Source organism: Lissotriton vulgaris, chromosome 5 (assembly GCF_964263255.1).
Source record: "Lissotriton vulgaris chromosome 5, aLisVul1.2, whole genome shotgun sequence".
Classification (NCBI taxonomy): domain Eukaryota; kingdom Metazoa; phylum Chordata; class Amphibia; order Caudata; family Salamandridae; genus Lissotriton; species Lissotriton vulgaris.
The window spans coordinates 1917381683-1917406299 of NC_141693.1; the positions used below are offsets into that span (position 1 = coordinate 1917381683).

The following is a 24617-nucleotide window of genomic DNA, read 5'->3' on the forward strand; positions in this document are numbered from 1 at the left end:
CGACTTAGCGTTATGGGAAGCAGTAAATTGTGTTGGATTAATTCCCTCACAAACCTGTGAGTTCTCGGCTAAATTATTTTCCATATTCGGACCCTCCAGAGCCAGCCTAGGCGTCCCCACAGGGGAAGTGACGACATCAATATCCTTATTTGCAGTAAGTTGCTCCGAGCCAACCCCCGTTGTCGTATTCTTATCTTTAGACTTTTCCCATAAATGGAATAACTGACACTGGCCCTTTAGTTGCAGGTTTTGGACATCCTTGTTGCGAAGTGGGTTAGATTTAGTGTTTGCACAAGACCTTCCTACCAAGAGTCTCCCTGAACGAAGCTTTTTAGCTGTCATGTTAATATTTCAAGTCAGGGAGAAGCCAAATACAGTATTAAATACGAGCAGATAAATAAGTAAAATAACACTATCAAAGTTTAAGCATAAAAAACTATATGGAGCTGAATTTATCCAGAAAAGAGTCAATGTCTATGCCAAAACGAGGAAACGAACAATATAATAGAACAAACGAAAATAAAAATGAAAATGAGTGGACCCAGCCCAGCCTACTTCGACCTCTGATGGCCCGCCCTTTGCCCGGCGCTCCCGCGCTGCGGGGGCTTCTATCAGTTATGTAGTGAGCGTGGTGGGCGGGTCCGAGCTGGGGGACGCTGACCAGGTGTTACCGGTCATGCAGGGACTCCTGGATGTTAGAGTCCCTGCAGCGCTCACAGTCGCCGGCTCAACCCCCCTCCGCCGCAAACAGCACAACGTCCGCACACAACAAGCTGTCCCCGGTGTCTTCACTCCGGAAGCGGCACCCGTGCAGCGGGTGCGGCGAAAAGTGGGCTCTGTCCCTTTAAACTCCCTCGACGACGAGTCCTCTCCTTCAAGGGGCCGCGGCAGTCAGGAAATCCAACAAAAATACTCTGTCTCTAATTGAAGTTAGCGCTATCAATGTCAATATCAGTGTCAATAAGCGCTACTGCTAAGCTTCTGTATTGAGCTTCTGTGCTTCTACGTGAGTAAATTTGGTAATATAGGAGAAGCCGGAGATGGGGGGTGATGTGGCGAGATAAAGGGGGCAGTAGGGAAGCAGTGCGTCAGACTGACTCACCTTGCTTAGCTGCTCTCACCCATGGAAGCTCTCACGATGCGTGTCTCACTCGCACAGACGATGATCAAATGCCTTAATTTCCAGGCACCACAGCTCCGGGCACCCACTGCTTCACCTCCCTCGTTAGTGCCGTTGATACAGATGCCGAGTGGGGGGAAGTTCAGTAATCTCCAGGCTCCAGGCTGGTCTCAGTGGCTCCTGCGACTCCCGCCGCCTCTGGGGTAGCCCTGGCTGCCACTGCTACCTCAGCCTGGTCGCCCGAGGGCTCTCACCTGAATACTTCCACTACAGGGAGGCCTCGCTATAGTTTCCGCCTTTACCGGGATATTCCTGGGCTGGGCTGCTGAGTGTTCCCGCGGCTTCTGGAATGCTCCTGCCGCTGTAGGGAACCTTGCTGCAATCCTCTGCCGCTTTCCAGGCTGACCCCGAGCTGATCAAGAGCTCTCGTGGCCCCAGCCGGCTGCCTGCTGAGGGCTCCCGCCGCTACCTGGCCGCTCCCGGTTTTTGCCCGCTGCCGCTGCTGCAAAGGCCACGAGTTCTGGCGGCCACCAGCGGTCACGCACCCACGCTCTGCACTGGACGGGCGGGGGGGCAGGGAACAGCCAAGCCACCAGCCTGAAAGCCGCTCGCACCGGGGGAGAGGCAGAGAGGCCGGAGAGACCGAGAAGGGTCAAAATCTGTGGCGCTGCCTGTCAAACGCCGTCTCACTCGCGTCCTCCAGCAGAGCTCAGCGCCCGTGGATGCCCCTTGCTTTAATACTATTTCATTTTTTTATTAAAGAACCAGTATCAGCATAAGACATTCAAAAAAGGTTTTAACAGTATACAAATGGGGAAACAAAAAATATATACCAGTGTTGGAGGATAAGAAAGAAATACATAATAATTTAAGAATGAATAGAATATTATACATTTAAAAACATTGACGAACCATGGAACAAAAGAAGAAAACATTAAATTCGAACATAAAGTTTCATTAATCTCAGCCGATTCCACTTGGAATTAACCCAGCTTTCCAGTTAAAGACGTCCCGCCAGATCGCCTCCCCTCGAAGCTTTGCTTTACAGCCTCTGGTGGCAAATGTAGCCGATTCATAGCTATAAACCTCTAGGAAACGAGCTAGCCACATTTGAAAACTCGGAGGAGAAACTTCTTTCCAACGGGCAGACAAAATTAATCTCTATACCGCTGTACCAATGAATAATAATCTTTCTTCAGATTTAGAAAGTTTTAAAGAATCATCATAACCTAAAACAAAATAGGGTATCAGACTCGGTAAGTGTGTGACAAAATATTTTCTCCCAAAATGAAGCAATCATACTTTTTATGACAATAAGTGCAGAGCAATTGCTAAACATGTGTATTAGAGTAGCGGGTCCTTGTGAGCATCTCGGGCATCGATCGCTCTCTCTTTTGCCCCACGCGAATAGTTTGGCAGGGGTAAAGTATAGATCGAAAACTGTTTTGAGCAATTGAGCTTTTAGGTTACTAGCCATAAATAAATTATTACTCATCTCCAGGACTCTGTCTATGTCAACATCTGGATTGTTAAGTTTCACCGCCCATTTAGTTTCCGTCTGTTCTATATCATCATGTGTATGAGTCAGAAGTATGTCATAAAATGTTCCTATCTTATTGTTTACATTAGCAAATGCCTCAATTGTATCAATTTTTGAAAGACACATTGTAACACTTTTAGCCCTTAATTTAGCATGTAGTTGTGCAAACCTAAGAAAATCCCCATCAGAAAGGCCAAATTTTGATTTTAAATAAAAAAACAGTATCTGAACCTTTTAGCAAAACATCATTAACTGTTTTGATGCCCAACCTTTGCCATTTCTTTGCTGTCGAATAATAGTCAGGACCGAATGTGCGGTTGATTTTACCAATCTGCATATGTTTGACTACTTTATCCCAGACTATCCAAGCACTTTTTAGGATTTCTCCCTTGTTCTTCTTATAATAACTTGCTTCGGTCCTTCTTAGTAATAGACTTTTGGCATCTTGGCCGATTAAAAGCTCGTATATTGAGGGGATTAAGGTTGTATCAGTTCCATTTACTTCAATCGAGTCTAACACCATAGGATTTAGCTGTTTAAGAAAAGCTGCCCAATGATAAAAAGTTATATTCAGTAGCGTAAGTCCACCCCTATCTAATGGAAGAGACAGAAAAGAATATGATCGTCTAATTTTCCCATGTTGCCACACAAATTTAGACATAAGTGTGTTGATCAATGTAAGAATTTTAGGATCAACAGATAGAGGAATAGTTCGAAAAAGATATAGACATCTAGGCAGTATGTTCATTTTCAAATAGTTGACCCTACCTATAATGTAGAGGTAAAGACCATTTAATCTATCCAGATCCGTCTTTATCTTGTCCAGGAGTGGATCAAAGTTATTTTTCACTAGAATCTTAGTATTAGTGCAGATAATCACTCCAAGATAAGTAGCTGTTTTAGCTCTTCTTTGATCTGCACAGACAGTATTAACAGTACATAAAATAATAGTCTTTCCTCTATTGAGAGAATAACCTGAGCAATTGCCAAATTCTAAGGCCAATCGCTCAATTTCGTGAATCGCCTCGATCGGGTGAGGTGTTAAAACCGCGATGTCATCAGCGTAGGCTAATACTTTTGTTTCAAATTGATTACAGAGAACTGGCTTAATAGCATTACTTTCCAGAAATTTGGAATTAAGGGGTTGATATAAAGAGCAAAGAGGAGGGGCGAACAGGAACACCCCTGCCTTGCGCCTCTTGCAATGTTAATATAACCAGACTCTGAGCCTAACAATAACATTTTTGCTTTGGGACATAGATACATTGATTTTATGGATTTTCAAAAATGTACGGCCGAAATTGACACGTGTCATGACAACCCACAAAAAGTTCCATGAGACACGATCAAAGGCTTTCTCAGCGTCAAGCAGGATCATTGACATCTGGTCCCCCGTGACAGACATGGCATCAAATAGGGCAATAGCCCGACGGGTATGATCTGTAGTCCCCTTACCCGGGACAAAGCCATGTTGCCATGGAGAGACCAGATGCCCTATGACCCCGCTGAGTCTAAGAGCCATCACTTTTGCGTATAATTTGGAATCCGAATTAATCAAAGATTTTGGGCAATAAGATGTTAATTGCTCGGGTGATTTTCCCTTCTTTGGAAATACAATAATACTAGCCTCGTCCCAAGAATATGGAGGAATGCCATTATACTGAACCCCCAAAAATAGATCAAATAAGAGGGGACATAATTGTTGGCTAAGAATTTTATAAATATCGATCAGCAATTTGTCTGGGCCCGCTGCTTCGCCAGATGTTAACAACAATAAAGCAGACTCTACTTCTGCCATCGTAATCTCAGCTTCTAGCTCTTCTCTTGCAGTATCGTCTAATAGACTAACAGCTGCCGGATTGTTGAGAAAACTTGCCAAAAAATTATCGATATCTTTTTCAGAGGTAACAACGTCTTCAGAATACAACTTTTGATAGTATTTTTGGAATTGGAGGATGATGTCAGGAGCTTGCACGTATGTATGCCCGCCGTCTACAATTGTAGAGATGTTATTTGATAATTTTTTTGACGGGTTCGAAGTGCAAGCTGCTTGCCCACCTTTTCACCACTTTCATAGACCTTCCTCCTATGAGCTCTGTAGGTTTGGGCGGCTTTCTGGCTGAGATTAGTATTAAGCTCAGCTTTTAGAACCGCTACCTGGAGCATTTGGTTGCAAGCATCTCTACCCTGTGCAATTAAGGAAGTATGGTCTAACTCAGCTTTAGCCAGTGCTGATAGTTTTGCTTCATGATCGTTTCTTGATTTTGTTCTGGCAGAATATTGAAAGCTAGTTATCTCTCCCCTTAAAGCGGATTTGTATGAGTCCCAGACTATATTTCTAGAGGCACTAAACCGATTTATATTAAAGAATACTTCATTCTAAATTTTAATGTGAGTAATAAATTCACTATTAGAGAGGAGTTTCCTATCAAACGACCAGGACCGCTGGCGAGTGCAATGTAAGTTAACTGTAATCTTAAGTATGAGTGCATTGTAGTCGGATATTATTCTTGGGGATTTATTGATTGTTGCATGTGGTGCTAGGTCTCCAGTAACAAATATGTAGTCAATCCGGACTTGTTTTAGATGGGGATGTGAAAAATAAGTAAATCCTGAGTCGTGAGTATTGTTTTGTAGCCAGACATCAATTAATCCATAGTTACCTATAAGTCTTTTAACAGCCTGATACACTCTGGGTTTACGACCATGGTATTTTTGTTTGGAGGTAGTATTGGACAGTATTGGTATAAGTGAAATATTAAAATCGCAACACATGACTAGTGGGCCCTGCCAGGTGGCCAATTCAGCCTCAAGTACCTCAAAAATGGTAGGATCATCATGGTTTGACCCATATATATTACAGATAGTAATTCTACAAGCAAGTTTAACAATAGCCCACCTACCCTGAGGGTCTGAAAGATAGCGTAGTCCTAACCCAAGATTTGTTTTGGCTAAGACTGCCACACCCCTTATATTCGAGGACTGTGTAGAGTATATTCGAGGACTGTGTAAAGTATATTCGAGGACTGTGTAGAGTATATTCGAGGACTGTGCTTTAATACTATTTCAATCATGAAACGAAGCTTGTGGAAACTCTCGCCCCCTTTCCTTCGGAGTTAACCAGGCTGGCACGTATCTGTGCGCATTAAGGTCAAGACAGAAGCTTGCCAAGCCACTGTATTTTGGCTTCGCAGTGGATTGTACATTTCTTCGATAACATCCAGTTCGCTCTGGTCTGTGAGGTGCGAAAAACAAGTGAGGAGCAAAACATTTCCTCTCCACCTTGTGAAGTTCAGAAAATGGCACCAGACAAGAAAATGGAGTCAGTCCTGCAAGCGTTGTTGTGCATGTAAAGAAGCTAGAACAGAACCAAATTAGTACGCAAGATAACATGAGATCATGTCAAAGCCAATAGCAAGCACTGCTGTAAAGCAAGATAAAGTAAAGAACAAGATTGACAGAAGACTGTCAAAGTCGATAGTAAGGTCTCAAAAGAAAGGGACACTGCCCTATTTCATAACTATTCTCACTAGGCAGGCATATGCAATATCATTCTTCATTATCGCTGGAATGAAATAACACAAAAAAATCAGTCTGAGATCTTGATAGTCGATGGTCATCATTGGGTACTCGACCACATGAGTGGCCCATTTAGTACAGGCGTATTCTTGATAGAACTTGAGGTGAAGGACTTTAGGATAATCCTGATATACCTGGAGGTGCGAGACCTGTGAGTTCATCTGTCAACTGGAGGTGAAAGACATGTTGGTACATCTGATGGTCAAAACTGGAGTCCAGAGACATGGGCTTACACCTGACAGTCAGAACTGGAGGTGAGAAGCATGAGTTACCAGTAACAAACACAACTGGCGGTGAGAAACATGGAGGTACCCCTGGTAGAACTGGAGGTGAGAAGAATGGGGTAACTGACAATCAGAACTTTAGGTGATATACTTGGGGTACCCCTGACAATCAGAACTGGAGATGAGACATGGGCTTTCCCCTGACAATCAGATCTGGAAGTGAGAAGCATGGGGTAAATCTCACAATTAGAAATTGAGGTGAAAAATTGGATATACCTTTAACAGTCCTAATGGGAGGTGATTACATGGCATGGCTATACATCTAATAGCACTGGAGGTGAGGAACATGCGGTACCCTTTACAATTAAGGTGGAAGTGAGAGACAAGATAATACCCTGACACTCAGATGGGGCTATGGAAGTCATGGGGTGGGGTACTCCTCTTAATCAGATCTGAAGGGGTGAGAGACCAGGATAACCATCACAAGCTAAACTGCTGGACCTTGACAGTCAGGCTAGAGGGGAGAGGAATTTGCCTCGTGTTTGTGAAAGCAATCCATTATTATAACTTATCAGAATGACATCAACTAACTTTATCTAGGACTGCCTTAGTATCTTATTTATTTCTTTTAAGCCATTCCGATCTCCAGTGCTAGCTGATTTTGGCACTTCCTTTGTGGTCCTCCCTCTCCTGCCATCTAACACTCTTCACTGGCTCCTGGTGTTTAGATCATTGCATATACCAGCATGTCTTGTCGAACAAGCATTTGCAATGCAATAGGTATCGCATTAGGAAAGTTTGAGCTATTGGTATTGTAAATGACACATTTTTTATTTATGTGTTGGTTTTGAAAATAGCTAACTTAATAGCTTTGTCATTTACAATACCAATAGTTATAACTTTTGCAAATGTGACACCTATAGCAATTTTAATGCAATATGTGTTGTTGATATTACAAATAACAATGGCTTTTACTTTTTTAAAATAATTAATACTTAAACAAAAGTCATTGTAATTTATAATGGCAATAGCTTTAACTTTTGTAAATAACTTTTGTGAAGATTATGTTCAGTGTATTTTATTGTGACGAAAATCCAAGAACAGAAGAGAAATATTAGCATCTTTTTGTGACATTTGTAATGAAGCTTGAAACATTGAGAGAACATATTTGAACCAGCTGTTATGTTATGTTATGTTATTTTATGTTATGTTATGTTATGTTATTGCTTATTTATATAGCGCCTATCACCGCCGGTCTCTAAGCGCTTAGAAACAGAACAACAGAACACACTGTTAACCCAAATCCATCAGGCTACCCATCGACTATGCTGAAGTCATCACCCTTTTAAATAAATGGGTTTTTAATTTCTTTCTGAAGGGCAGTAACTGAGATTCTTCCTTCAGAGTAGTCGGAAGTGCATTCCACAACTGTGGGAGAAGAACAGACAGAGCATTGCCTCCTCTGGTTTTTAGCTTGAATCTTGGTTGGATCAGATTAGAGGTCTTCCCTGAGCGCAGAGGTCTACCGGGAACGTATCTCATGAGACGTTGTTTTATGTACTCTGGTGCTTTACCAAAGAGAGCCTTGTGGGCCACACAGAGACATTTGAATTGGACTCTGTACATAACCGGTAGCCAGTGCAACTTTTGGAGCAGGGGGGTGGCGTGAGAGTTTCTAGGCAGGGAGTGGATCAGTCTTGCGGCATCGTTCTGTACCACCTACAGCTTCCTCAACAGCTTCTGTGGCAAGCCGAGGTATAGTGCATTGCCGTAATCCAGTCTTGAAATGACTGTGGCAGATACAATCGATTGCAGGGTAGAGGCTGATAAGATGGGTACCAATTTCCACAATTGCCTCAGTACACCCGTGCAAGAGCCAACCACGGCTGCGACTTGGGAGGCCATCGAGAGGTCTGCATCAATCCTCAGACCCAGACTTTTTACCACCTTACCAGGAGGGGGAGTAGAACCTAACTCTGGGGGCCAGTATAGGTCATTCCAGGGGTTCCCTAGGTTACTGAGGACCAACACCTCTGTTTTTTCGGCATTCACTTTCAACAGATTGTTAGTCATCCAGTTGACCCTGAAGCTAAGCAGATTCCTCACTGATTCCTGGGCCTCATTGGTGTCTTCCAGCTGAAACAGTAGCTGGGTATCATCTGCGTAGTTAAAAACTTCACAGTTCCGGCTCATGAGCTCCTCAACCAGCGGCTGCAGATAGATATTGAACAGCAGGGGGGATAGTGCTGACCCCTGGGGCACACCCCATGTTACATCACTAATCCCCGATAGTTGATCACCCAGCTGTACCCTTTGAGTACGACCTGATAGAAAAGACTCCAGCCACTTTAGCACTTGGCCAGTGATCCCCAGCTTCGCGATACGGTCCAGCAAGATGGCTGACCGTATCGAAAGCCGCCGACAGATCTAAGAGAATCAGGGCGCACGGCTGCTTATTGTCTGCCCTGACTCTCAGTTCGTCGGTGACCGTGGCCATTAGTAGTTCCGTGCTATGTTGGGATCGGAAACCTGCTTGCCTGGCGTGAAGGAGATGGTGTTCCTCCAAAAAACCAGACAAAGTGCCTAGGACGTGCTTCTCCAAAAGCTTACTCAGGAAAGGAAGCTGCGAGATGGGTCTATAATTTTTCAAGGCCTTCGGGTCAGTACCAGCTTTTTTCAACAGTGGGGAAACCCTAGCTTCCTTCAACTGGACAGGAAGATACCCTGTTTCCAGTGAGTTATTAAGTAAACTCAACACCTGGGGCTGGAAGCCTGGCAATGCCATTTTAAAAATTCTTGGGGGGCATGGGTCTATAGTGGAGCCAGATTTGGTCTGTCCAACAAGTTCCTCGAGGCGTGTGTCGTCGATAGGAGGAAAGATGCTTAGCATCATAGGCGGCACCTGAGCCCCTAGCGTGGACAAAGTGGGGGTAACTAAGCGTGCGTTGATATCAGTAATGATATCCTGTACCTTCTGGAGGAAAAAAGTTTGGAATGAATCACAATCTGGCTGATCATTCACAGAAATTATCCCTTTCTGTTGCGTGAGCTCTCTTAGGATGACAAAGGTTTCTCGCTGTAAATTAGTTGCTTCTCTAATTCTTCCCTCGTAGAAGGCTGACTTTCTCTCCAGAATGTCTGCCTTATATTTCGCCAGCAGAGTTTTAAAGGTTTCTGCCTCCGTTTGACCGTAATTAAGTCTCCACATTCTCTCAGCCTTCTGAAGAGCTTGCTTTTTCTCTTTCAGTGAGGCATCGAACCATGGTGCTCCCTTCTCTTTGGATCTGGTCCTCTCTATCTGCTCAGGAGCCAGTTGATCAAGAGCGGCGAGCAGCCAGGACATAAGCGCGGTGGCATTGTTATATAAATTTACGCCACTCAGTGTGGGAGGGGCGGCTGAGGACAGGGCGGCTATTAAAGAGTCAGCCTCAACCTTATTCCAGAGCCGGACTTTCCTCCGTGCCTGATGAGATGCAGCCCGAACGGGGTCACCCGGAACCCAGCATCTGATCATAGAATGGTCCGACCAGATGCAGGGGCTGATGTCGGTAATCGTAGTATTAGGCATAGAAGACCATACCAGGTCTAGCGTGTGGCCCTTCACGTGGGTGGGGCCCACCACCAGCTGTTGGAGGTTTAGCGCTGAAAGATTAGCTTCAAACTCCAACTCGGTGGTGTCTCTAGGTAGCTTGTCCCAGTGGTAGTTAAAAATGTTGTTGAATGGTTGCACAGATTGATTCTGTGGTGGCGCTGAGTGATGTTGTGGTGGCGACGAGTGAAGCTGTGGCGTTCAGTGATGCTGTGGTAGCGCATAGTGATGTTGTGGTGCCCCTGAGTGATGCTGTGGTGGTGCTGAGTGATGCTGTGGTGATGTGATAGATAGAGCGAGAGCGATAGATAGAGTGAGGGTGATAGATAGCTAGAGGGAGGGCAATAGATAGCTAGAGGGAGGGCGATAGATAGCTGGAGGGAGGGCGATAGATAGATAGAGTGAGGGCGATAGACAGATAGAGTGAGGGCGATAGATAGATAGATAGATAGATAGATAGATAGATAGATAGATAGATAGATAGATAGATAGATAGAGAGAGGGCGATATATAGATAGATTGATAGAGTGAGGGGCGATAGATAGATAGATAGAGTGAGGGGCGATAGAGTGAGGGCGATAGATAGATAGATAGATAGATAGATAGATAGATAGATAGATAGATAGATAGATAGATAGATAGATAGATAGATAGATAGATTGAGGGCTATAGATAGATAGATAGATTGAGGGCTATAGATAGATAGATAGTGTAATTATGTGGCACTGAGTGGTATTTGGAGTGTATGTTGCATTGAGTGCAGTGTAATTATGTGGCGTGTAATTATGCGGCACTGAGTGGTATTTGGAGCGTATGCTGCATTGAGCGCAGTGTAATTATGTAGCATATAATTATGTGCCACTGAGTGGTAATATGAGGAGTGTATGTTGTATTCAGTAGAGTGTAATTGTGTGGCGTGTAATTATGTGGCACTGAGTGGTATTGCTTGGAGTGTATGTTGCATTGTAATTATGTAGCATATAATTATGTGGCACTGAATGGTATTGTGTGGAGTGTATGTTGCATTCAGTAGAGTGTAATTATGTGGTGTGTAATTATGTGGCACTGAGTGGTATTTTGAGTGTATGTTGCGTTGAGCGCAGTGTAATTATGTAGCATATAATTATGTGGCACTGAGTGTGTGAGGGTGCAGAGTGTGTGAGGGTGCAGAGTGTGTGTGGCCTAAAGTAGTGTGAGGGCGCAGTGTGTGTGGCCTAAAGTTGTGTGAGGGCGCAGTGTGTGTGGCCTAAAGTTGTGTGAGGGCACAGTGTGTGTGGCCGGCTCAGTGTGTGTGTTGTGGCACAGTCAAATGCATGTTTATGCCTGAATGGTCTTTTTTTATAAGGAATGTAGCAGTTTGTTTCTTTGTTTGGTGATTGTATTGTGTAATAGTTCTATTTTATGTCTGTGAAAAATACAGGAAATGTTTTTGATAAATAACAGTGAAAACTGCATAGAGGTGTTTTCAATTGTGTGTAATTTGTTATTGTTAAAAAAAACGAGGGATAGGAGTGAAGTAATAATGATTGCGGTAAACAAACAGGGGTGCAGTGTGTAAGGGTGCAGAGTGTGTGAGGGTGCAGAGTGTGTGAGGGTGCAGAGTGTGTGAGGGTGCAGTGTGTGTGAGGGTGCAGTGTGTCTGAGGGTGCAGAGTGTGTGAGGGTGCAGAGTGTGTGAGGGTGCAGAGTGTGTGAGGGTGCAGAGTGTGTGAGGGTGCAGAGTGACGAAGTTTAAAGCAGGACATTTGGGAGGGGGGCAGCCTTCGTGTGTCTTTAAAAAGTAAAAAGCAATTTACAAAAAGCGACAGTACTATACACAGAGCATGCTGCTCACAGAGCGGGTGGAAATGGGGAAAGATTTCAGCAGATAGAGTGCAAAACAAGGACGTTCACACACTAGGAGTCACAAGGACGGTTGAACCGGGAGGACATGAAACGCGCAACAATTATTGTTATAATTACAGTGCTTTTCGCTCAATGGTTTCCAACTCCAGGGCTATCTTTTTGTTCTTCCCAAACTTTATTTGCAGTTCAAATTCCTCAGTAGGCACGAAAAGGGCCGTAAAATCTGCATACAAAACAGCAGATGGCGGCCTTTACATTTTTATAGATGAATTATCAGAAAGGTTCAATGAGAGATAATGACTTTGGTTTAGAGGGTGGAAGGACAGTGGGTGACAAGATGCATGGATGGTTTTGTGAAAGGATAGGCGGATGAAACGGGGGAGGTAAATGGCTCAATGGATAGGTGGGTGAATGGATGGATTGAGAAGCGGACGAAAGGATGGGTGGGTGGATGGATGGATGGGTGGGTGGGTGAAAGGATGGAAGAGTGTGAGAGGATGGGTGGGTGAAAGGATGGATGGGTGGGTGAAAGGATGGATGAGTGTGAGAGGATGGGTGGGTAAAAGGATGGATGGATGGATGAGTGTGTGCCCTGCAGCCTACTTTCCCTGTGTCCAAGTGTCCTTTAATATTTCTGCATCCGTGTCCACGTGTCTATTGCCCCAGTGTTCTTCAGGATCCCTGCCCCAATCCTCTTCTGTGTCGTCACCTTTTGATAGCGCATAGCTCCACATCGTGTGAGAGTCTAAACAGCTCCTAGGGAGCTCGCAGTAGTAATTCCACGTGCACGCACCTCTCTCGAAAGGCAGCTCGTTTACAGTGTAGCTAGGGTGGGGTTTAGATGCTGGCATTCTTCCTATAACAGCGATTGGAATGGTTAATAAACCAATTAATTCAACATTCAATTTGTCTTTTGTAGTGCAAGCGCGCCGCACGCACTGCAGAAGCTAGCGCTTAGAGTAGAAACACTTAAGCAACACAGTGCTATGAACAACGGAGGCGACGTGACCAGCACGTAGTGATTTTAGGAGACCCGGCTCGGCTAGTTCGTCACTGGCGACTATTACATGGGGAGAGGGGGAGGGCTTTAAGGCAGGCCACAGGTTTGGAGGAAGCCCACTGTAAAGAAACACGGAGATACGTGTGAATGAAGCATATTATAGCCTCTAAGTCATTAAGGTGGGGGGGGTGCGTGGGGGGTTTCTTGCCAAATGGAAATGAAAGAGGCCAACTGAAAGGAAAGTCAGACAACTAAATTGAGGGAGAGGAACGGTACACAGGTATGGAACCGATGCAGAAAACAAAGAGACGCATGAACCGTGTGCTAAACGAAAGACCACAGAGGCGGAAGAGAAGGGGGGGGGGGGGCGGGCAAGCAGAAGTGGAGCCAGTGTGCGACGAGGTGAGAAAGCAAGCGGACTGAACGGACTCTAAGCTTAATGTCCCTCAGGTCCTCCCCTCGGGCTGTCAGTTAATGCCCCATAGCCCCCTCTACAAGGTGGCATTTCTAATTATGTCCTTTCAGAGGGTGGGGTACTGTTTAGACAAATGTACTGGGTATGTTTTTGTGATTTTTTGTCTGGTTGCGTGATGGTTGCCAGTTAAAGAAGATCTTGATGGTTGTGGTGATACAACAATGATGGAAGCTATGGGCTTCACTGGTTCAAGGGAAATGTTAGGCCTGGTATGTTTATTATGAGAAGTTACCACCGCAGCAGGCCGGACTGGTTTATTGTGAGAAGTGTTTGTTGACGCTGACAGCCCGTGAACGGTGGATTGTTATCACACTGTGTTGAAGGCCGTAAACTGGTCGATTGGTACATGGAAGACGCTTATGTTGGTTGCTCTAAAAGAAAGACCACAGAGGTGGAAGAGAAGGGGGGGGCGGGCAAACAGAAGTGAGGCCAGTGTGCGACGAGGCGAGAAAGCAAACATACAGACCGATGAAAGACAACAGGGACATGGGCGCATACAACAAACATGAGTGCATATTGCGACACATGGGGATGCGTATCAGGTGCAAAACAAAAAATACACTGCCCTTGCCCCTGCCGACCCCCTACAAATCAAAACATTGCAAATTGCTGTGTAACAATTCTGCATTGCCTGTAGCCCAGTACTGAACCAACCCCTGCAGCTGCTGCTTAATTCCCTGCAATCACACGCAGATGTGGTTTCAAATGGCTTAGGAAAACACGGAGTGCTAGCTGATGGGGGGGAGGGAGTCGGGGGAGCGGCTTCCTTTGAAGTCTGATGCCGAGACTCAGACAAATGGTGTGGGATGTGGCTGGCAATGGTGTGGGTGTGCGATGTGCACGCGCCTGGCTCACATGAACTGTACGTGATCCGCAGATAGGTAGACTTTTCGGACCGCTTACTGTAATCTCGCCTATTATCCCTATGGGATGGACAGGCGAGACCTAAAAATGGCCCAATACTTATTCGCCAGAGAATCTTCCCATACTCTCCTACTAGGCCTATTTGTTCCGGTACTGATAATGGTGTGGCCATACATCCTGACAAGTCATGCGAGAAACCCAGAAACTATCAAACTATTATTTTTAACCAGAGCAGTATACAGGGTGCCACTGACTTTCAAACTGTTATACTTCATTTTTTGGGGGGATTCCAACTTGTCACATGGGCTCAGACTGTCAACTTTTACATTGTTCCTCTGATTTTCAGCCTGGCTATCCTTCTATTCGAACCCTTAAAAATCCAAAATGTCCTGTCTATCCTCTGCTTTTGAGTTAAAGCTATGACTGTACAGTCCACTTAACCTGACATGGCAAAGGCGTCAACCTCTCCCAACTTGATCAGGCACTCTGGCTAAAACCATTTTGTGTTTTAAAGGCACTTCGTGTGCATAGACTGTTGGGATGGAGTTCGCTCCAGCATTGGGTTGACCTCACTTGTCTCCCTTGTGATATTGTGTATAGTAATTATTCGTTCACTTCAAAATGTTTCTTTTCATGAGACAATTGGCTGATTGTATGTCATGGTTTTTAGTGTTTATTGATACAGAAGTAAAGTACTATCATGGTTGCTTCCAATTCCTCTTTGCAGGTGGCGTTAGCGGTCTCTATTTCATAATTTTACCTAATAGAGGTTCTTGGCTTGATCCAAGACTCGCTTGCCACACACATCCAATGCCAGAGCAAGAATGCTACACATTCTCACCAAGAAGCACTTAATGTTATCCCATCCTTTCTGTGCCCCAGCTCAGCTACCTCCCTGCCTGAACCGGACCTCCACCCACAGTGTCTACAAACCATCCACTAACTAGCTGCAAAATATTCATCGAGGCACTGCTTAAATTTATACTCCTGTTGAGATGCAAGATGGGCGGTCAGAACCTTGTCACTTGGATCACTGCTGAGGAAAGGAACCAGCAAAATGTATCATCATTGGAGGAGCTCCACCAGACCACATGGACTAGATAGGTTTTCTGATGGCATAGGAAATATGAGCTACCGATTATGGGACAGTGACACAAACCTGCATCATGCATAGCCATCTGGGCATGGTGGAAGCAGCCACACTGGCTAGTTCCAGAACTTGCACTACTTGCCTAATGCTTTAGTGATAGCTAATGAGATTCAAGGCAGGCCTCTGTCCAGGTTATCTAACTATGGATACAATATACAAGCCATTGCTGATATGGTCCCCATAGGTATTGATTTAGACTGCTGTTTTGTTGACCCTGTTCACGACCAAACACTACATTACGTTATCAATCTTTTCGGTGATGGAGTTAGTACCAGAGGAGGAGAGTCCATGTCTGGATTGACTTGGATTGTCAATTTGAGATAGATTGAACTGCCTCACTAAGAGAGGAAAGATTAAAGCTCTAGTCTTATAGAACCTACAGATTCCAGGAGAAGGAAGTCACAAGAAATACTATGAATCCTGCACATGCCAAAAACCTGACCCAGTGATGGACTGTGTAATGGCCTAGATTCACCAGCGGATTGTGCAGCAGACCACAGGAAGAACTTCAACAGCAGGTGGAGACTCTTACGATTGCTCTTCCTCTAGACTCTTCATTTTGAGCTGGAGAGAGGAGCTCATCAGATGGGGACCGAGGGTGGGGGGAATCATTCTCTACGAGCCACTGTGCAAAGCCAGTCCCTTACATCTGCACATAGAAGCACTTGATAGGCGCATGCTGTCTTCCTTTGCAGTGGTAATACGTCAATACATGGGTTGTTAATCTCTTTAACACTTGCCATGTTCAGTTCACTTGCCAACTTTAGCCATCCATCATTAAAGGATTATGGATGGTACCACTCTTAGCAAAGTATGTTACTGAAGTAGTTAAGACCCTCCTGTGTGTTTGTAATTGTATAAACGTTAGTTTTTGTTCTAGACTTTCCATTTGCTAACTTTTCACTTATTTTTGTAAGTAAATCTACTATTGATGGGTTCAAATTAAAGATCTGCAGCTTATATTACTAATAAATCTTTGGGTTAATAAGCTATGTTTAAAACCTTGCGATGGGTGGTATGGGTGGCTGAGCTGAATCTTTGATGTGTTGTTGCACAGATTGTTTATGTCAGACTCCATATGTTATCGTAAATACATAGTTAGCTTTATAAATGTATGTTTTTGAAGCAGACCCTATGATTACAGTTGGGTGTGTCATACAAATACATAAAAGATGTGCTTTGTTTTGTTGTTTTTAATGAAGGGAAACTTCAAGAGCCAGGTGGAGGAGATCCGTGGTACATTTGAGCTTCTGAAGAAGTTTTTGGACAAGGAAGAGCAGCAACTTCTGAGCAAACTGGAAAACGAGCATAAAGAACATATGAAGAACATTCAAGAGAAACCGAGTGAACTGGAGAAGCAGCAATCCACCCACCGGGACCTGATCACAGAGATAGAGGGGAAGTGTCAGCAGCAGGATCTGGAGCTACTGAAGGTGAGAGTTACACATCCCAGGAAGTAGAAGAGTAGAGTTCACCTGAGGGAGGAAGTGTCAGCAGCAGGATGTGGAGCTACTGAAGGTGAGGGACAAATGTCTGTTGAACTAGAGGGAGGAAACAGGAGCAAGTGGATCTGCAGAAATATTTTATATAAACATAATTTTTTGTTTTTCATGCACCATTTACCATTGCTTGAGACTCTCTTACATTTGCACTGGGAGGGACGCAAACCAATGCCTCTTTCGGGCAGAGAAGCGGGAAGTCATCTGGAGTTCATTTGCTTTCCTCTGCCTTGCATTGCAGTAAATAGCGTAACCTACTGCATCAGTTACCTTTTTCTTTATTTACCATGACTTATAAATGCATTTATTAAATACGTCTTTTATTGCTTTTTTTTAATTTGAATTTATCTGCACCGTTAAGAAACTCTTTCTATAGTTAACTTTTAAATCTTACTTTGAGCAATAAATATGTCAGTGGGGGTGTGAATAGATTATTTTCTTCAGCTAAAAGAGAACCATGTAAACTACACTGTGGTTTTATTTAACAAGCATTGGCATAGCCAATATGTCTCGCCTTTGGGACCCTATAAGTGTTTAGGCATGCGGCAGTTAATGTTGTTGCAGTAAGGATATTGTACTGCATAACTAAATACTTATAAGGTTTGAAAGGCGAGACCTATTGGCTATGCCAATGCTTGTTGTATATTTGCCACTGGAATGGTGTTGAGGGGCCAGGTACATTCACTTTAACTAAGATTACAACCAGTACGCTTTTAAAGGACTGGCGTTAGCAAAAACCTTTTGATTTTACAAACACTAAATGTATAGCACTCTTTCAGTCAGCCCTCTTCGTCCATTACTCTGTTGGTGTGTCATTCACATTTTTCTTCCACCACCTCAGCATGGGGTAGAGGATAGGCCCACTTCCGTAACTGAGAGTGATGGTATTCTGCCCTTTGACAAAGAGCACATCCATACATTAAGCAGATCCTGTAAATGCCAATGGCAACCACTAGCAAATGGATGCTTTTTGAGAGCCCAAAAATATTTGGGGTTTCAGCCTGTTTTTTTTTAAGATTGAGTGTCGAGCTGCTTCGTCTGCAATCAGTGTTTGGAAAAACAATAACGAAGCAAAACAAGCATTGACAAAGGAAAAAGGTTGATGGCCAATGACAGACATGTTGGCTTTGCCATCGCTCTTTTAATGTAGAATGGGATATCGTGTCTCCTACTGCACTAGCAGGAAGTGTGATCAGGACTACACCTGGAAACCCAAGCCACTGTGTTCACCTTTAGACAGTTTCTCTTAATGATAAAATCCAGTATCCCTTGTGGGAGTGCTGCTCCCTTCTTAACTAGTTCTGGAGTCTCGTCCTACTGGCGTGGCACACAAACACACACAGCACTGGTATTCTCAAACAAAAGGTGCAAAAGTTATACAAGGCCGCTGCTGCAAATGGTCGGGAACACAATGTGCATGGCTTAAAGTTAGACCCAGTGGCATTAGCTACCTGAGCAAGACAAAGCCGGATTGAAACCGAAACAAAAAAGAATAAAAGATTGACAAAGTTAAACATTTGGAGCTCTGAGAGGTAGCCTCCAAACACAGCTTCACTATTCTTGTAAGTTGTTTGATTCTGGGCAAAGAACTTTATTTTCCTGTTGATCAGTACTTGGAGCAGATTTTGTTGGCAATGTGCACTATAAAAGTGTGCTCACTCATATGCCCCGTTTTATTTTATTCCCGCACCGTATGTTATTCTACAGAATTTCAGTGCTGATTGCTCCCATGAATAGATCTATCACATTGTGCAGCGGGTTCAGTTGCACCAGTGCCCGTGACAGTGATTGGCCCGCTGCTCCTCAATAGTGCCTGTCATTTACTGTTAAACCGGGGCGTCGGAAGACCCACTTTCCTTGTGTAAATTGACAACTGTTGTTCCTCTGGTTTCAAGTACTGCTGCATGCAAAAGGATCGCTACTGAAAGTGATGGTATACACGCAAAATAATTGATAATATATTTGAACAACAGAAACAGCGTTTTCACTCCTTTACTGTATATTATGCGGCAGTTGTGGTCCCGCTCCAGACCAGCAGAGGGAGCTGCCTCACCTTAGAATGTGTGGCTGGAGCTAAAAATGAAAACAAAGGTCATAGTTTGCTGCAGCATTTTCGATCGTTTTCGTTAGCTGGAGCCTTCATTACCTCCGCCTTTCTTGAGTTCTCATCCTGCTTCCTCGAAAGCACCGCCTCTGTTCACAGCTATAAATGTACTAATATTCATAGCCCTGAAGTTTAAAGCATCAGCTGAACTATAGTATACATCACACACCAGCTGGCATGTTAAAAACAAAAACAAGCGTGCGCGCTGAAAGTTAAACGAGCACTGCAGGCTTTAAACAGAGAGCACGTCCTACAACTGCAATAAAAAACGTGCCCGCGATAGAGGCGCTTAATTACCCATGACAACAAAGGAAAGGCAGATGGCGGCTCTGCGCGCGATTGTGCGCATACTCGCAAGCTTCAGGCCAGAAAAAGCCTGGTTACCACTTTGAAAACCCACTAACTAAATGTCTCGCCAGATCAGCGCATGTGCTGGCTCTAGCGAGACTTAAAAATGGAATTTGATGTTATTTCCATTTCCTATTTCGCTTTCATCTACCTTTTTTCCTTTAAGGAAATATGCATACTCATTAAAAGCTGATCCTATACACCATCACTCTGGAAGACAGCTTGAATTTGGCAGGCTATTTTATGTCAGCAAAAATTGTGATTGATGTGCATTGTTTGTGAATAGTAAAAGTGCTCTGCCTTAACGTTCTGTCATGTATTGTACCATCTGTAGTTCTTTCAACAAGTCTGTATCATCCGTCAGTTTGTTGCGATGGAAGTTCCTCTGCATGGCTCTGGAAAAAGACACTACCATGCTGTAGATGTTTTTATGAATGACCCTACACAGATCCCCAGGCCCAGTGAGTTCAGCAATCCTGTAGGACCACTGAGGATTATCCTTTTCAGTGACACAGCTCAGCGGTGGAAATGGTCGTGCAATCATAGTGAAAAAGACAGGCCTTTTTGCTTGTGCCACTGTGGGAGAACCAACTTCTGGTTATCTCATGTTCTATTCAGTCTTCATGACTAGGGTTGTTTACCTCCATCGCAGCTGTTATGTGTGGAAGAACATGCATAGCAGAAAGTAACCATGGGCATTTGTGGTCCATTTTGTTTTTGAGATATGGTAGTATCTTTGGTTCTGTAGTAGGGGATCTCTGTGTATAGTCATAATCTGGTGAATAGTCCCGCCCATATGCGTGGACCCCGGAGCAATCAAAAATAATCTCTTAAGCTGTCTTCAATGCAGTCCTGCATAGACACTTAAGAGAAAATTAAAGACAATAATGCAGCCTATACCTAACAGGCTACACTGTCCAGTACTTTAACTAGAAATGCCAAGGATATAACACCAATAACAAATTTAACACAATCTGTCAAGTTTCCCCCCTTAGAGAAACTTTTCTCCCCTCACCAAATCCTTGGAATGATAGAGAGGAAGAGATGGACATACAAGCCTCCATAGGCTGCCATTATGTGTCTGGAAAAGGGATACCGTGCCTTTAAGGAACTCTCCAGAGACTCTCGGTATCCCAGCATGCACAGCCCACTCCTTTTACTTTCAGTTCTTTTTTCCGGCTCCTGCTAGCAGGACCCTGGAGCATTGAGCTCTCCCTTTTTGGGTGTTTAGTGTAATTTTTGGCACTTTTAAAGTGTTAGAGTGTGTTCACTCGACGTATTTTTGCTTCTTCTTCACTTTGCTGGAGTTTTCTGGTGATTTTGACCACTTTTTTGTCAAATATGCCTGCCTTATTTGATAAATGTCCTGTGTGTGCCAGGAAGAAGGCAACATCTGATCCACACAAGGTGTGCATCCTGTGTCTCCCTTCTTCTCATGTTCCTGAGACTTGTGATATCTGCCAGCAGTTCTCCAGTAGGACCCTGAAGGACAGAGAGAAGAACAGGCTCCAAGGACTGGAGCAAAGAAAGCAGCAAGGTCAAGCTGGGTCTGGGCGTGAAGAGAACTCTTCCTCCCCATGCTTCGGCCTCTGGGGGGCTCCCCAGTAAGGAGAAGGCCAGAAAACGCCACCGGTCTCCGTCGGCGCCAATAGCCTCGACGTCGGCGTCGAGAGGAATGACCACGGTCTGCTCCCCGTCTCCCCAGGACTCTGGGTCGAAGCAGCATCGACCTTCGACATCGAGGGGATTGACGTTGAGACCTCCGACGAGGTCGACGTCGAGGACTGCTTCCTCGTCGAGCCATCATCTACGTTGAGAGGGTTCAAAAAGGCACCGGCGCTCGCCGTCAAGGCGACACCGCCGTTCGCTGTTGACGTCGAGACAAAGATCATCGACGTCGAGAAGGAGATCATCGACGTCAAGAAGACGATCATCGACGTCGAGAAGATGATCATCGACGTCGAGACGACAATCATCGACGTTGAGACGACGATCATCGATATCGAGACGACGGTCAACGGCGTCGAAAAGGCGTTCAGCGTCAAGGTGTGGTAAATAAATATTACCCTTTCATAATTTCTATACTTAAAGGAAAGTTCATGCATTAAATGAGAGGCAGAGTCCGTGGTGTCCGATTCAAAGGGGCTTTATTTACAATAACCCGGGTTAGCGGAGAATCTGTTCCATCACCACTAAGGTTCAGGAAGGGTCTTCTGAACTTTATTCACAGGGTACAATATTTATACATTGAATCTCGTACATAGAGAAGGAGGAGCGCTCCAGGCAGAGAAAGAGAAAGAGATAAGAGCATGTGGGCGTGCATGAGGGCGTACACTTGAGATGTCATGGAGGTGTCATAAGTGGGTGGATACATGGAGGGGGTTGCATGGCCAGCTGGAACTTTGCCCTACTTGTGTGCAACTTGGTCATGACGTGTAATTGACGTGTGACTAGGGGAAGCTGGGGGGGCTGACTTTCGGTCTAGTAGAGAAATCTTCAGTGTCAGGACGACTTGTACATCTAGTAATATCTGATATCTTGGGTCCAGGGATGTTTTATCTGAAATAAAGGTCACTCAAGCAAAGGTTGCTCATCACTAAGAGCCAGTGCGGGCATACATTTCTTGGTTCATTACATGGGGGCCATGGGCTTTCTATGGATGCGAGCTCTGTAAATCACTTAAATGGAGACAGAAAGGCTAGGCCCTATCTTCTGCAATATGTTTATCCTTTTCATTAGGCAGGAATGTGTTTCTGTGGAGCAGAACAGATAACTGTAGGCATAACACTGTCTTGGCAGGCAATTGCTGGGCATCTCTCGGCTGTGGCAGGAAATAAGGGAAAGGTCAGGGATGCAGGCGGGGCTGCAGCTTTCAGAGTGTTTCAGGAGGCTGGAGGCCTGGATTTTGTGTCCTGGCCCTGCAGAGCCTCAAGAACGGGTGCATCTCGATAATTTAACATGCACCATGTAAAGACATTGGCAACATAGGCTTAAAAGCAGAATTATCCTTTCTTCCATGGAGGGCCTGGTAACTGACATGTTAACGTTGGACGCAAATGTAAACACAGAGGCGTCATCATTTCGGCCATAGAGGGACAATGCATGGATGTCATGCACATACATTAAACGTTGGGGTACACGATAGGGGACACATAGGCCATATAAAATTTCATTTACCTCATTCCCTCCTTGTCCCCTACGTTCCCTTCAAGTCACATCTATTTGCATAAGACCTTGTATATGGTCAGACTGCATCATTTGCTCTTCTTGTCTCTTCTGGATACGTGGATGGGGAATACAGGCAGTGGCACACAAGCTGCAAATCGCTGGGTCACACTGCAGACAGAGACAGTCTCATGGCAGACTGCTCCTGGGTCAAGTTAGCCAGGGCAGATGCAGTCTCATTTACTACTGCTTCCAGAGTTCTTGTTAACCTGCGTATGAGTTTACTGTTTTGGACGGGACCTATGAAGAAAAAGAATCCTTTGTTGAAATCTGTATATTGCTCCCAAGCTGTCTCAGTCTGACCAATAACTGGGGAATTTATCTCCCTCTTGTGTCTGACATGTACTAGTCGTGAATCTCGATGATAATGGGATGGGGCTAGAAAGATAGGGGGCAGAAGGAAAGCTATATAACCTGTTCCACCCCAGTCTGAGGGCAGATGTACATAGGCTGTCTGACCGCAAATGAAATAGGTATGGCGTGATGCTTTGAAAATGGACTTTCCTTGGTCATTAAACTCTACTACAGTATTACATTCACTGTGTCCCATATGTACTGATCCTTTCTTTCTAACACACAAATCACCTTTTGCTGGTAGGACTGAAATAGATTGTGGTCCTGTATTTTGCTTGGGCTGAACATTCAGTATTATAAAATTGAGGGAAGCATTTCCTTGCTTGTACTCTTCATTTTCCAGGTCTGTCCCCTTCCTTTGAGGGAGCCCGTCTTCGTCTGGGAAACATGCATCATTCATTACTTTATTCGGGTTTCCATATATCCATTCATTCTGGTTACCTATGGACTTGTTATCTAGTGATGTCATTAAAGCAAACCATGCTCCACACGAACCATTGTGGGAGAACGGAAAAGGGAAGAAGGGCAGAACTCCCTTCGTTTTCTGATAAGGCGGGAGTTGGCCACATACCCAGCAATTTGTTGCATTGCTGGTCTGATGAGAATGGTGCAACATACGAATGAAAGAATTGTTGCGCAGTGCTTCATGGGGTGGCAGATCACTAAATGTGTGCTCTGCAGTGTCGTTAAAAGAAAAGTGTACATGTGAGGTAATAGGAGGAAAGAAAACATGTAGAATTAAGCTGATACATATAATTGTTATGCTTAAAAGGAACATAATAATCAGAGTTATTATAAATCGACTGCGAAGGGATTTGCAGTAAGTCTTTCTCTTATCTCTCTGTCTATTGCTATTTGGGTCTATGGTCTCATACATGTCAGGAACCTGTCTAACCGATTCACCCGAGAGGGACTTAAACAATTAAACTGTCTGACTTACTAGACCGCAACTTGGATTAATACTCCTGATGCGGAGTTTTTCTAGATAAGGGGGTTTTGAGTCACTGGGGTCATTGTCATTTTTGGTCAAAATTAAAGTTCCAAATTGTCCATAGAATCGCCATCCTTTACGTCCTTGATAGCAGTCCTCGTGGTGAGTAGCACAATCCTCGGTGTCTTCCAATGCGGCTCAAGGGGGCTTGATCTGTCAAAAGTTCCGGTCATAGATAACATCTCCAGGGACTATGGCAGGCTCCTGGACTTGGGTGTTGTCAGGGAAGGCGGCGGCAACCTGTGAATGAAGAGAGAGTAGTGCAGACATCAAGGAAGCCAGGTAATCTGTCAGCATGTTATTGTCAACATCAGATATTATCTTAGGCATAGGAGATAGGCCTGTTCTGGAATGGGCTACCATACGCATATAAAAGAGGGCAACCGGCAAGGCTACCATCCAATCCACGCCTTTTTCTGCACAGACTTTCGTTAACTTTGGGCTTAAGTGTCTGATTATGGCTTTCTACAAAGCCTGCTGCAGTATAATCTGGGACTGGCTACGCTTCTGTCCATCTAGTTAGTGCACACACTACTACTAAGACATACTTATAACCTTTACATCTGTCCATTTGGATATAATCCATCTGAAGGACTTCAAGAGGATGGTCAGGAGGATGGAATCCACCTTGTTCCACCGGAATGCCTTTACCTGGATTGAACTGGCAACAGATCATACAGGTACGTACTTTCCGCTTCGCTGCTGCACGCA

The 24617-nt window shown here is 44.5% G+C and overlaps 1 protein-coding gene across 1 annotated transcript in view; it reads left to right on the top strand.

Moving 5' to 3' along the window:
• LOC147717715 (E3 ubiquitin-protein ligase TRIM39-like) overlaps positions 1–24617 on the top strand; it is a 305695-nt gene that overhangs the window by 70918 nt on the left and 210160 nt on the right. Inside the window, exon 3 of the mRNA XM_086924496.1 lies at positions 16588–16818. Within this exon, the coding sequence (XP_086780622.1) occupies positions 16588–16818 (231 nt within the window). The remainder of the gene's footprint in view (positions 1–16587; positions 16819–24617) is intronic.